The 13,952-nt window shown below is 51.1% G+C and overlaps 1 protein-coding gene and 1 pseudogene across 2 annotated transcripts in view; one reads left to right on the forward strand and one right to left on the reverse strand.

Annotated features, from left to right (window-relative positions):
- Window positions 1-13,952, reverse strand: part of TRIM67 (tripartite motif containing 67) — a 62,796-nt gene that overhangs the window by 26,604 nt on the left and 22,240 nt on the right. For both annotated transcript variants that reach the window (XM_045391819.3, XM_005539787.5), the window contains exon 2: window positions 730-825. In XM_045391819.3, coding sequence (XP_045247754.2) covers window positions 730-825 — 96 coding nt within the window. The remainder of the gene's footprint in view (window positions 1-729; window positions 826-13,952) is intronic.
- LOC135968674 (uncharacterized) lies at window positions 6,235-12,696 on the forward strand (annotated as a pseudogene).

Raw genomic sequence — 13,952 nt, forward strand, 5'->3', positions numbered from 1 at the left:
GTGCTGGGCTCAGTACCTGACACAGCATAAGAGTTCAGTAAACACATTTGTTTAGAAAACAATGCATTTATATTTTGATGCCTTGATGACATGGGCATATTTGGCCACAAAAGCACCATATACAGATGCCACCTAGGACAACATGATATGTAGAGTGCTAAATCACATCTTTCCAGCTCTCTCTAACTGGCTCTGTGTAAAAGTCCTTTCCTGTATCAAGTGTCGCGTGTGTGCCAATGAGTTGAGTATGTGATACTTTCAACACCCAAGCCTAGAGGGTAGGACACATTAACCTTCTAATGTCCATCACTGAGAAAATCCTCGCCACAAGACTTTTCCTTTCTTCTTCTTCTTCTTTTTTTTTTTCTTTGAGACAGACTTTCGCTCTTGTTGCCCAAGCTGGAGTGCAATGGCACGACCTCGGCTCACCGCAACCTCCACCTCCCAGGTTCAAGCGATTCTCCTGCCTCAGACTCCAGAGTAGCTGGGATTACAGACACCCGCCACCGTGCCCAGCTAATTTTTGTATTTTTGGTAAAGACGGGGTTCTCCGTGTTGGTCAGGCTGGTCTCAAACTCCCTACCTCAGGTGATCCACCCGCCTCGGCCTCCCAAAGTGCTGGGATTACAGGCATGAACCACTGCGCCTGACCCCTTTCTTCTTATTACAATGCACAACGTGCAAACTTTCCACACTGAGTATTTCTCCTGACGCCAGAGTTGTGCTCACCTGGATCTGCTGCAATATGTTCTTCAGCTGAACCAGAAACTCCTTTGCTTCCTTTGCCTTATCCGAAACTCCATTTAAGGCCTGAGATAGTTGTGCCTGAAAAAGATATCACACATTAAAAAGAAAAAGTAGGTGTGAAAGGCACAGAAAATTTGCACTTCATCATCATAAAAGCTTATGTTTTTAAGAGGGGATAGGGCTGATTCCATGCATCTTCTGTTCTCATTGATGCAGGGACCACCACTGACCCATGATCTCTATGACATTTGTTTATTTTTCCAGCAGTGGTAGATTGGCCTACACTCTCTCATCCCCAAAGCTGGATAGAGGTAAGGAGCACTCAACTAATGGGTTGAAGCAAACAGGTCTGCCCCGATGTTTGCAGAGCACAAGACAAGAAGATAAATAGAGCCCTTGGCTTGGCCTGGCCCCCTCTATCCATCATCAGTACACGTTTGTATGGACATTCCAGACCCCAGGTCAAGTTCCGTCCACCCCATCCCTACACAGTCATCTCCTGGCCTGGGGTGCAAACCCTGGGGCCTGGTCTGCCCTGAGGGATAGACAGGAAGGGGGCTGTGGGTCCTGGAACTGGACTAGGTGTATGGACTGGTAATCCTATGGCATCCTGTAAAGGGGCACACAGGCTCCTATCCTGGTACCCTTAGCCCTGGGGACTCCTAACCTTGCAGAGAGGGGTGTGGCCAGCAGAGGTTTCTGAAGCATGAGGATCAGTTGCTGTGGCCCAAGAGTGAAACTGCAAGCTGAGCTCAAATCTATGGCTTTTGGCACCAGGCTTCTTTGTAACAAACCACGTACACACACTTGAATTTGTCTTTAAAACTTAGCTATTGAGTAGACATGACCTTGATTTTTTTTTTTTTTTTTTTTTTGAGACAGGGTCTCACTCTGTTGCCCAGGCTAGAATGCAGTGGCTTAATCATGACTCACTGCAGCTCAACCTCTCAGGTTCAAGTGATCCTCCCGAATCAGCCTCCTGAGTAGCTGGGACTACAGGCATGCAACACAATTAGTGCCCAGCTAATTTTTGCATGTTTTAGTAGAGACGGTGTCTCGGAGGCTGTGTTGCCCAGGCTGGTCTCAAACTCCTGGTCTCAAGTGATCCTCCCACCTTGGCCTCTCAAAGTGTTGGGATTACAGGTGTGAGCCATCATGCCCATCCAGACTGTGACCTTGATTTTCAACATGACTCTCATTTTCCACATTAAAAAGCTGAGGATAGAACAAAGCAGTCAGAAGGTCCAGGGTCTCCTTCTCCCCCAAGTCCCTTCCCGGGTCTTTGCTCAGATGTCACCATGTCAGTGAGGACTTTCCCCACGACCTTGTGCAATAGCCCTCTCGCCTTCCCCTGGATAATTCTTCCTCCTAACAGTTGTCACCACTCAACCTAGAAAACTTGTTTGCTGTCCATCTCCAAGTCCTAGAATGAAGGACAAGGGCTTTTCTGGGTGGCTCACAGCTTATCCCGGCACTGGAAGAGCACCCGGCCCATGGTAGCATTAAATAAATATTTGTTGAATGCATGAATCAGTGAATGGGATTCTTTAGACCACACCAACGGTTGTCAAAGTGTGGTTCCAGACCAGCAACATCGGCATCGCTGGGCGATTTGTTGAAATGCACCGTCTCTGGCTGCACCGCAGATCTGCTGATCAGAGGCGGTGGGTGAAGCCCTGGAGTCTGTGCTTTACCAAGCCCTCCAGGGGCCTCCGATGCAGTTTGAGATCCCCCTGGACTGTGCAAGTACAGCCTCCGCTGAAAACCTATGGAGAAGATGGCAAAGGGAGCCCACGGAAAGACACAGGGGGTAGGTGGAAAGACAAGGAAGGGGGCCCGGTCCCGAGGAGCACCGGCACACAACGGGAGGTCAAGGTCTGGGCTCTGTCTGCTCAGAGAGAGCAGGAGCCTCAGGCTGAGGATCGGCGGAGCTGCAGCTCCTTGGAGAAGCTTTTCCCTACACCATGAGCCTTACCACCCCCAACCCCACCTCAGTGGGTTTAGGCTCTCCCCTCCGTAGCTGGCCCACAGCGTACCACCATCTGTTGCCAGCACCTAGGCAGTGAAACATCCCATAGAATGTACAGTGATGGCAGAAGCGTCCCAGGTCTGCTCTGTCCCCGGCGGTAGCCACTCGCTGCCTGTGGGTACTGAGCACTTGAAGTAGCTAAGTGACTGAGGAGCTGCACTTTTTGTATTATATAGGGTAAGTTTCAACTGCCATGTGTGATTAGCCAGTGGCTAGTCCTGGAGAGCACAGGTTTGACACCCATCTGATAACCTACAGGTCACATTTGGCGGGCTTCCGGATTAACCGCCTGGGGAAGGCCTTATGATTCATGGCTTACATCCTGTCTCTGGGAAAAGGCTCTTACCCCGAGGCCCTCAAATCCTACTGTGAGTTCCTCAAAGTGTTGACATACTGATTAATACATAACCTACTGACATCAAAAAGGACACTGAAGCCAGGTGGGGTAGCTCATGCCTGTAATTCCGGCTATTCAGAAGCAGAGGCAGGAGAATGCTTGAGGCCAAGAGTTCAAGACCAGACTGGGCAACATAGAGAGACCTCCCTGCTGCACCCCCCGGCCCCGCTTTCCTCCCTCATCCTCACCTTGTCTCTATAAAAAATTTTAAAAAATTAGCTGGACACAGCTACTCGGGAGGCTGGGGCAGGAGGACAGCTTGAGTCCAGGAGGTCAAGGTTACAATGAGCTATGATTATGACACTGTGCTCCAGCCTAGGTGACAGAATGAGACTGTGTCTCAAAATAAAAATGACACATTTGTTTCTGAGTCACAAAGTTTTACTGATCATCTTGCACATGGAATGTTAGCCTGTGTGTTGTCATCTGTAGCCAATGAATGTAACCTCTGTGTTGCAGCCACCAATGGAAAAGGAGCTCTCCCTTCTCCTACACTTTCTAGCTAAGCCTTCCAACCTGTGACAGGCTCTGGAACATGCCCAGCTTTGTTGGTGTGTCTTCCCCCGTCGAGCCTCACACTTGGCTTCCAGTGAACCTTTATCAAATTATTTCTGCCCCGACAGCCTTAATTTTGCCACATCCTTAGTGGGGTGCAGGGCCCAGGACAACTCGACCCATCCCAAGATACTCACCCTCAAAAGGAGGCTGAGGGGTCAGCATCATTCACAGGCCCTGTGGGTATCTTTAATGACAGGGGTTTTCAAGTTGAAGTTTATCAGGGACAGGGAAAGAATAGCAACCCCTCCCCAAGACACCCACCCAAAGCATGGGCCCCCTGGGGCTGTGGCTGGCCCTCCTCTCTTGGTCAGCTCAGCCTGCAGTAACAGAACACACAGACCTGGGGCTTCAACGGCAAACATGGATTTCTCAGAGTTCTGGAGGCTGGAAGTCCGAGATCCGCATGCCAGCACGGTTGGTTCTGGGTGAGGGCCCTCTTCTGGGTTAGGTCCTCACATGGTGCCATGGTTTGGATATAGTATTTTTGGCCACATCAAATCTCATGTTGAAATTTGATCCCCAGTGTTGGAGGTGGGGCCTAGTGGGAGGTGCTTGGTCACGGGGGCAGATCCCACATGAATGTCTTGGTACCGTCCTCTCCTCCTTCTTAGTGAGTTCTCACTGTATTAGTCCCCATAAGAACTGGTGTTAAACAGCCTGGAAGCTCCCTCCTCTCTTTCCCAATTCGTCTCTTGCCATGTGATGCCATGTGGTGCCTGTTCCCCTTTGCCTTCCACCATGAGTGGAAACTTCCTGAGGCCCTCACCAGAAGCAGATGCTGGGGCCATGCTTCTTGTACAGCCTGCAGAACCATGAGCCCCATAAACCACCTTCATTTATAAATGACCCAGACTCAGGTATTCCTTTATAGCAATGCAAATGGACTAAGACGCATGGATTTTCCTTGGTGTGTGCACAAAGAGGAGAGAGAGAGCTTGAGAGAGAACTCAGGTGTGTCTTTCTCTTTTCATAAGGGCATTAATCCTATCAGAGGGAGCTCTGAGCACATCTAAACCTAATTACCTCCCAAAGGCTCCACCTCCTAATATCAGCACATTGAAGATTTAGGCGTCAACACATGAATTTGGAAGGGACACAAACATTCAGTTCCTAGCACCTCCCACTCGTCATACAGCCCTCAGCAGGGAGACTTTGTCTTTTGTCTCTACATTTCTATCCCACCGTGCTGCACAAAGTAGGAGCTCAAAGAATGCTCCCCGGCTGAATAAAAAGCAAAACAATTGCTTGACTAGAGGTGCGTGCAAAGAGTGGGGTAGATCCCTGCAGATTCATCACCACCGCTAGCACCTCCCTGGAGGAACTCAGCAAGCTTGTTTCTGCCTGAAAGGCAGGGTAGTTAGGGTCACGCACCATCTGCCCAGTACCAGGGGCCAGGATGGCTCTGCCCCAGCCAGCGCCAGCCTTCCAGGAGCCCAGCCCTCCCCAGAGCCTGCTGACATGCTTCCCGCTTGGCAAGAAGACCAAGGAGCTTGGCAAGGAGCCCAAGAACAGAGTGGTTTTGAAGGAGACCTGTGACCGCAGGCGAATGCCTGACTGAAAGGGGGACAGTCTCACAGTTCAGTGGACACTGCTTCCAGGTCCATCAGACTTGCCATCTAATTTTTCCCTCCACTGCTTTTTGATGTCCCCTTGGTGAGGTCACCTCAATGCAAGCCACATTGGGGCCTGCAGTGTGCTCAGCCACGTGAGGGCCCCAAGTCCTGGTCTGCAGCCATGGAAGAGCCCAAATGGGAAGTATGAGGGCTAACCGCTGTCGAGGGATGTCCTCATAAGCACACACTGGTCCTTTTCTTCAACCCAGTTCTTTGTGTGTGAATGACCACAAGTCACTTCTTCTCGCTCAGCGAATAGAATTGTGGAAATGAGACCTGATAATTCTAGTGGAAAAGGAGCAAAGGTTTTTGGAGTGAAAGAACAAAGGATGTGATGATGATGATGATGATGATGATTATTATTATTATTTTAAGAGATGGAGGTCTGGAGCAGTGGCTCATGCCTGTAATCCCAGGACTCTGGGAGGCCGGGGTGGGAAGACTGCTTGAACCCAGGAGTTTGAGACCAGCCTGGGCACCACAGTGAGTGCGACCAGACTGGGTAATATAGTGAGATGTTGTCTCTACAAACAATTTAAAAATTAGCCAGGTGTGGCAGCATGTGCCTCTAGTCTCAGCTACTTGGGAGGCTGAGGCAGGAGGATCACTCAAGCCCAGGGTGAGACCCTGTATCAAAGACAGACACAGAAAGAGAGAGAGAGCTAGGGAGAGTGAGAGAGAGAGAGAGAGAGAGAGAGAAACAGAGAGAGAGAGAGAGACAGATGGAGATCTGGAGAGCTTTCTCTGCCACCCAGGCTGGAGTGCAGTGGTGCAATCACAGCTCACTGCAGCCTCAAAAACCTGGCCTCAAGCGATCCTCCTGCCTCAGCCTCCCAAAGCACTGGGATTACAGGCCTTAGCCACCTCGCCTGGCCTCTCACTCTCTGAAGATGGGTGGCCCAGGAAAGCTGCATCAGCTGCCTGCCCTGCTGCCCCACTGCACCCTGGAGGTCTCTGCCTTGAGCACGTTGGAGTGCCACATGGCAGGCAGCACAGTACCCGACGTGTGGAATGTGCTCCGTAAATATTTGTGTCAGTGAATTGATTTTGCTCTAGATTTTTGTCTGACTACCTCCCCGAGATATTCAAGTCTCAATCCTCTCCCACACTGGGCATAATTAAATGGCCATGTGGTCACTTCTAACCCACTGTTTCTAGGGCATGGAGCCCCATATGGTCCCGGGCACCAGCAGTCTGACCCTACTCTGGGGACTGACCCGCTTTTTATGACCTCTGGGTGTTAACTATTTCTAGGTTAACTGCCACCACTGACCTGGTTCGCATTCAGTCACACTAGATGGGACTTCTGATGCCCCCCACTCCTGATGCCCTGTCTCTATTGCATACCAGAGGATTCCTCTGCCCTGCCCTGCTCTCCCCGCTTACTGAGCAACCTGCCAACAGCTGGGAAAGCCCCCCACCCACCATCGCAACACCCCTTGCCCAGCCTGTGGAGAGTGGCTTTATTTTCTAGTCTTCTCTCAATGGCCAGGCCTAGGCTCCAAGAGCCCAGTAACTGGAATAAAGATCACTTCCAGGCTTGGTGCGGTGGTTCATGCCTGTAAACCCAGCACTTTGAGAGGCCAAGGCGGGAGGATCACTTGAGCCCAGGAGTTCTAGGCAAGCCTAAGCAACACAGCAAGACCCCTGTCTCTACAAAAAATACAAAAGTTAGCTGAGTGTGGTGGCACACACCTGTAGTCCCAGCTACTCAGGAGGCTGAGGTGGGAGGATTGCTTGAGCCCAGAAGTTTGAGGCTGCATTGAGCTTTGATTGTACCACTGCACTCCAGCCTGGGTGACAGAGTGAAATCTTGTCTCTTAAAAAAAAGTGATGATGAATAAATATAACTTCTCTAGTGTCCAGCCTAAACTGAGGCTCAGAAGCATGGTGGGGAGCCTTGATTACCCTGCGACTGAGGCAGATGCAGCAACAGGCCTGCAGACTGGAAACAAGGTGTGACCCACGGAGTCACTGGAGGTGACTCACAGGGATGGGAGAGGGAGGAGGTGGGCACATGGAGACCCTGGAAATGGGGAAAGAATAGGACAAAGCAGGGTCCTGAGAGGGAGACTTGGGCAGACTCCTCCCCCATGAAATAGTGGCAGCCAGACCTCCCGGATTCCCCAACCCCACCGGCTTCCCCGCTCCCAGTCTGCTCCCAGGATCCAGTCCCCCGCCCTGAGGATCCAGGCCACAGAGACTTTGCTCCGTGCAGCATGAGGGATTGATGGTAAAGGCACAGGGGAGAGGGCGGGCCCCTGGGTAGAAGTCCACTTAGGGAGGAGCCAGCTCAGCATTGGCTATGAAGGGAGCAATGCTGGGTGGCAGTCCCTGCTATGTTAGGCTGCGGTCCACAGGTTGAAAGGGACCCCCCTGAAACAGAAAGGGTCATTGGCAGAAGAACTAGGAGCCAGGGGTTGACCCAGGCAGCCTATCTCTGCAGTGACTGTGGCCCAGAGTTGGGGGGAGGTCCCCTGAGGCAAAGCAGCTCAGAAGATCAGCTCCTATCCCTGCAGCTCCCTGTGTTTGGGTCACTAAGCCAGTAAGCAGGAGAGCTGGGATTGGAATGGGGCTCTCCAGATGCTGACCCAGTGTTCTGTTCAGTGCATCAAAGCCACGTCCAACTCTCAGAACCCCTACGTGAAGCCTGCTGCCACGACTCTGTCAATACAGACTAGATCTCTTTGATGGCGCCACCACTGCCTTCATCTAGGGCTATTGCAAAAGAAGAGAACCCTCTGGGAGGATCTGCTTTTCCCTGAATCCCCAGGCTCACTCTGTCATGTGTTCCTACGGGACATTCGTTTCTTGTCACTGCTGTGACAAGTTGCCATAAACCTCGTGGCCTAAATCAACACAAATTTATCATCTTATGGTTCTAGAGGTCAGAAGTCCAAAATGTGTCTTACAAGCCTAAAATCAAGGTATGGGCAGGGCTGGTTCCCTCTGGAGGCTCTAAGGGAGAATCCTCTTCCATGCCTTTTCTGGCTTCTAGAGGTCACCCACATTCCTTGGCTTGTGGCCCCTTCCTGATGTCGCTCAACCTCTTGTGCTATGGTCTGAATGTTTGCATCTCCCCCAAATTCATATGTTGAATCCTAAGCCCAGGAGAGGTGGTGTCAGGCAGTGGGGACTTTGGGAGGTGGTGAGGTCATGAGGGTGGAGCCCCCATGAAGGGGATTAGTGTCCTTATGAAACAGGCCCCAGAGTGAGGACACAGTAAGAAGGTGCCATCCATGAATCAAGAAAAGGTCCTGCTGGGCACCAAATCTGCTAGGCACTGATCTTGGACTTCCCAGTCTCCAGAACTGTAAGAAGTATATTCCTGTTGTTTATCAGCCCCCCTGTCTATGGTATTTTGTTACAGCATCCTGAAGATTAAGACATCTTGCTTCCATCCTCACCTCTTATGATTAACTCTGATCCTCCTGTCTCCCTCTTACAAGGACCTTTGTGGTAACATTGGAGCCAGCTGAGGATAAAGCAAGATAACCTCTCCATCTCAAGATGCTTAACTTCATCACATTTATCACATTAGCAAAGCCTTTTCACCATGTAAGGTAACATTCATGGGTTCCAGGGATAAAGATATGGACGTTGTCCTTGGAGGCCATCACTGAGCCTGCTATAACTGGCAATTAAATTTATGTTTTTTAAAAACCTCATTTCACATGTGGTCACAGAACTGTTCAATGTCTGCTGCTCAGAGGACTGTGCACTCAAAGAGGTCATGTCGGATTTATCCAGTGTTGCATCCCCAGCTCAGAGCCCAGAGGCTAGTACACAGGACCCACTCTAATTGGTGGCTGACTGAGGGTCTCTTTCTACCTGGATTGTCAGCTTTCTGCTGGGCCCATGAGGCAGTTCTCAGGATAAGATCCACCCAGAGAACCAATATCCACCAGACACAGATCCACCCGCGGAGGCCAGAAAAGTGGATCTTACGGAGAACAATGTCATTTTTGTGCCACAGGGCAAAGCTCTGACTGCCCGAACCCAGTCACAACCTGAACTTGATGGCCTCTCCTCTCCTGTGGTGGGACAGGATCAATAGCAGCTGGTGACTTCCCATTAATAGCAATCACAATAACAATCGACAGCTTACTAAGTGCTGAGCTCTTTACATGCTGAATTTAGCTGATTCCTTATAACCTATCAAAGAGGTGCCATATTAACAACATTTTACAGAAGAGAAAACAGGCTCAGAGAGGGGAAGTAATTTGCTCAAAGTCACACAGCTAGTAAGTGGTGTAGCCAGGGCTCAAACCCAGATTTTTCTGAATCCAAAGTTGATGCTCTTTGCACTCCATTACACTGCCCTTTGGATATTCAACCAACATGGAAGGAGGACAAAACCTAGTTTCCCATTAAAATCCCTCAGAGGCAGGGCTGCTGGGCTGAGACCGTTCGCCATCTTCCAGCTGCATCTTTATTCTCCAGGGGACCCCTGTCCCTGGCATTCTCTGTGCTCAGGCAGGGTTGCCTGTCTGCCAATGACGGTTTCATCAGATCCAAGCTCCACTCTCCAGTTCATTAGGATTTCAAATGTGCAGCTGTGTAGGAAGCCTCCACAGCCACTTTGCGAATGTTGATAAAGCAAAGTTGCCATCAGTCTGGGCTTTGTCCCTGCACTGCAGGGGACACGTGTTGGGGGGATAAGACACTGACCACTGCCTCCTCCTGCTCCTGTCCCACACAGAGCAGGGTATCTGGGGGAGGCAGAAGCAGCCAAGACTGCCTTGAATAGCAATATGGCACCATGTAACACTGGTTCCAATGTGATTGAGGGGTGGGAGGGATTATGTGGACACGGCCATAGATCACACTCTCACAACGATGTCCCTGTGAGAGTGGGAGAGCGTGGGAAGCAAAAATGGATTGGCAGGGCAGGGACGTGCGGGCAGCTCTCCTCTGGGAGAGAACACAAAAGAACAGGACTCGCTTTTCTCTAGGAAGGGAGATCCCATAGATACACTCCTGTCACTTCGCATCAGCCACGCTTTCATCCTAGGCCTCTGGAGTGCTGAGCTACTTTCTTTTCCCACAGCCTAACCAAGCATCTGCCTGCCTGGGTCTCTCTCCAGAAGCACTACAGCAGCTCCTCTGTGCCTGGCGTGGATCAGAGAGAGCGTGCCCACTATCCCTCTGGCTACCCAGCCACTTGGCTTCCTTCTGCCCGCCTTTCCTACCCTGCCTCCTGCAGTTTGACGCCCCACTTGAGAGACAGTAGGGATGGGGCGTGTGTTAAAACAGGAGCCGAAGCTTCACTGAGAATTTCACACCATCATTGGGCACAAAGGAGGTTGTGAAATGGACCACAGGGGATTTACTCTCACTTTTTTATCTGCCCTTCAGTGCTAAGGTATTTTTTTTTTAAATCTGTGGCTGATAATAATGCCTAATAAGTTAAAAATGCCCTCATCTGTTGGCAGAATAGTAGAAATAAATGAAAAATGTAAAGGACTCATTTTTAAAAAAATTAAAAGGCAGAAGCTCCTGGGTAAGCAGAGAAATTGATTTCTGAGCATCTCCTGAGAGGGGCACAGATACCACTGAGGCACACTCCTCCGCCAGGCAGGTGACCTCCTTCTCCTTTTATCCTGAAATCCTACTCCCCACTTGGGGAACCTGGGGCCAATGGAGGCAGGTCTTGTCCCTGCATCTTCTTTCTTCCCTGTTGTTGCTCAAATGTGGCTATTTTCCTTCATCTTCTTAAATGCTGTCTTCCCAGGTAAAATATAAAGAGGGATCCAACAACTAACACAGCCATGACTTCCTGGTCACACCATTTGCCTAGGAAGCTTTCAGCTTTCTGTTTTTAGACTTAGATTGATCTCCTGGTCGAGAACCATATGCTTGTGAGATGGGCATCCTCATTAGCCTCGCTGGTGGGCAGCTGTGGATGTTGTGGGATGTGCGGGTAAAGCCGTCCCCTTCCTCCAGCAGGATGATGAAAGCTGCCCGGACAACCTGAGAAGCACCTTCCCATCATCCAAGCGTTCACCTTAGGCCTCTGGAGTGCTGGGCTGGGGAAGGCTGCCTGGCATTTTCACATGATTGGAGATACTGCTTAATGCAAGTCTGTACCCTGGATCAACCTCAGGGGAAGGGCAATGGACAGAATTGTGTCCCCCAAAATTTAGACGTTGAAGTCCTACTGCTTAATGCAAGTCTGTACCCTGGATCAACCTCAGGCAGGGGAAGGGCAATGGACCGAATTGTGTCCCCCAAAATTTAGACGTTGAAGTCCTACTGCTTAATGCAAGTCTGTACCCTGGATCAACCTCAGGGGAAGGGCAATGGACCGAATTGTGTCCCCCAAAATTTAGACGTTGAAGTCCTAACCCTCAGCACGTCAGAAAGTGACCGTACTTGAAGAGGTGATTCAGTTAGAATGAGGTCATTAGGGTGGGCTCTAATCCGACAGGACTGGTGTCCTTATGAAGAGGGGAGATTTGGACATAGAGACAGACATGTGCCGGGGAAAACACCACGTGAAGATTGGAGTTATGCTGTCAAGGATCTACGAGGAGCTGGGAGAGAGGCTGGAGCAGGTCCTTCCCAGAGCCTTCAGGGGCAGCACAGCCCTGCCGACACCTTGATTCCAGTCTTCTGGCTTCCAGAACTGTGAGATGATATATTTCTGTTGTTCTAAGCCACCCAGTTTGTGGTACTTTGTTCTGGCAACCCTAGCAAACGAATACAGAGGGACCAAAAGGAGGTCCACAGATGCGCTGCTGAAACCAGGAATCCGGAGCAGGCCCGATCTGTCCTGTTCCGACTAGAGGTGCGCTCCTTCTTCAGGAAGAAATCCTGTTTTTGCCAGAACATATTCTTGTCTCTCCTTCTGGCCTTTTGGGTTCAAGGTCTCCACTGCTGTGATTCATGCAGAACAAAGTGGGAGCGCCTCAGCCTGGCTGTCAAGCCCTTCATCCATTCACCGATGTATTCATTCAACAAGCGTCTGCCGGCCGCCTATCAGGAGGGAGGTGAGTTCTGCCCACGGGGAACATCCCCTTCTCTTTCCCTGGGATAATCGGCAACCCAAGCACCTGCCTTCCAGAAGACCCCCGCCTCCTTCTCTTCTCCCCTAGCCACGAGCCCTTGTCCCAGCTGTCACCGCCATTTATCACAGCCATCTCCAGTTCTAGCTCAGCTTGCCCACGTCCAGCTCAAATCCTCCTTTTCCACGAAGTCTTCCCGCAGACCCCATGAACTCTTGTGGTCCGTCTTCTCTGTTCTGCCATCACCTCTCGCTTACCTCCGACTGTGGCCCTCGCCACCATCTGTCTGAGGTCTTAGTCACTTATCTACTTGACTGTGTCCCTCGCTAGATCAGGACCTCCAGAGTGAGCCGTTCAATCATCTTTGTGTCCCTAGTACAGAGCCTGTGCAGAACGGCCACTCAACAGTGTCTTCTGAATTCACTGATTTCGTGCCGTGCGCTCTGGGGAGCTGCAAAAAGGCAGGACGCGTCTGGGCTCCCCTAGGCAAAGGTCCCAGCGCTGCAGCCCAAGGCGTCCTCTATGTCTCCTACTAGGGATCCCACTTCTCACTCTTGATGTGGCCTCCCCTCGCTGCCTGTTCATCCCAGCTCACTCCCTGGTCCTGCACTGGGGGCCGGAACACAGACTTCCTCGGGGTTCCGCCGTGTTGGAAGCTCCTGGGTTCCACTTGTTTGGGCTGTTTTAAGTTCTTCCCCACTTCAGGTGAGGAAAACAGGAGCCATTCCCCCTTTTGACTTTCCTTTCTTTTCTTTTCTCAGATCCCTCCAGGGTAGGAGGGTGGGAGGGAGAGCTGGTCCAGGGGCGAGGGGAGACTCCTTTCTCTCCGGGAGTTTTCAGATAAAGGCTCTGGAATCCTGAGAAGGGTGGAAGGTGCGGGAATGGATGCCATGGAGTACAGGCTGGCACATTTTCCATGGAGCCAGCAACTCGGATTTAGGTGCCAGCAGATGGTGACTGAGGTGCCCCGCTCTCTGGAAGTCCAGGCACCAGCTCAGCTCCACACTTACCTAGGCCCGGGGAGCAGAACAAGCTGACCCTCCCCTACCTGCCGGTCACCCATTCAGGAGCACTGCTGGGCGTTCATCCAGCAGCCCTTAGTGCTGGGCTTCAGGGTTGGGCCCTGAATTCAAACCATAATTTTACGTGACCTAGTTTCTTGCCCTCTGTGAGATTTTGTGTCTTCACCTGTGAATTGGGGTAATGATACACACCCCAAAGACCTGCCTGAAGGTTTAATGACGGCGTGCATGGGAGGCCCTGGGTTCAGGGACTGGCACATGGTGGTTCTGGGTAGAATGAGAACCCCAGAGAGAGCTTCCCCGACAGCTGCAGGGACCATTGTTTTCCTGCCGTTGACCTTCCATTATCCTCCATAACAGTATCCCAGTTTTGCTTTGAGAAGTTGCCTTTTCTCCACTGAGTACAGCCTGGTGGGGCTGGAATTAGGACTCCAGTACCACTGCCTTCTGACAAGGGGTAGGCACATTCCTGTGTGAACCCTGAGAGAGTCAGCCCTTCGAGATGGATGCTGAGGGGCTACCAGGGTCTGATTTCTGAGTGGCGCTGAAAGCCTTTGCCTGTTGCAGGTTACATACATG

Source organism: Macaca fascicularis, chromosome 1 (assembly GCF_037993035.2).
Source record: "Macaca fascicularis isolate 582-1 chromosome 1, T2T-MFA8v1.1".
NCBI classification, from domain to species: Eukaryota; Metazoa; Chordata; class Mammalia; order Primates; family Cercopithecidae; genus Macaca; species Macaca fascicularis.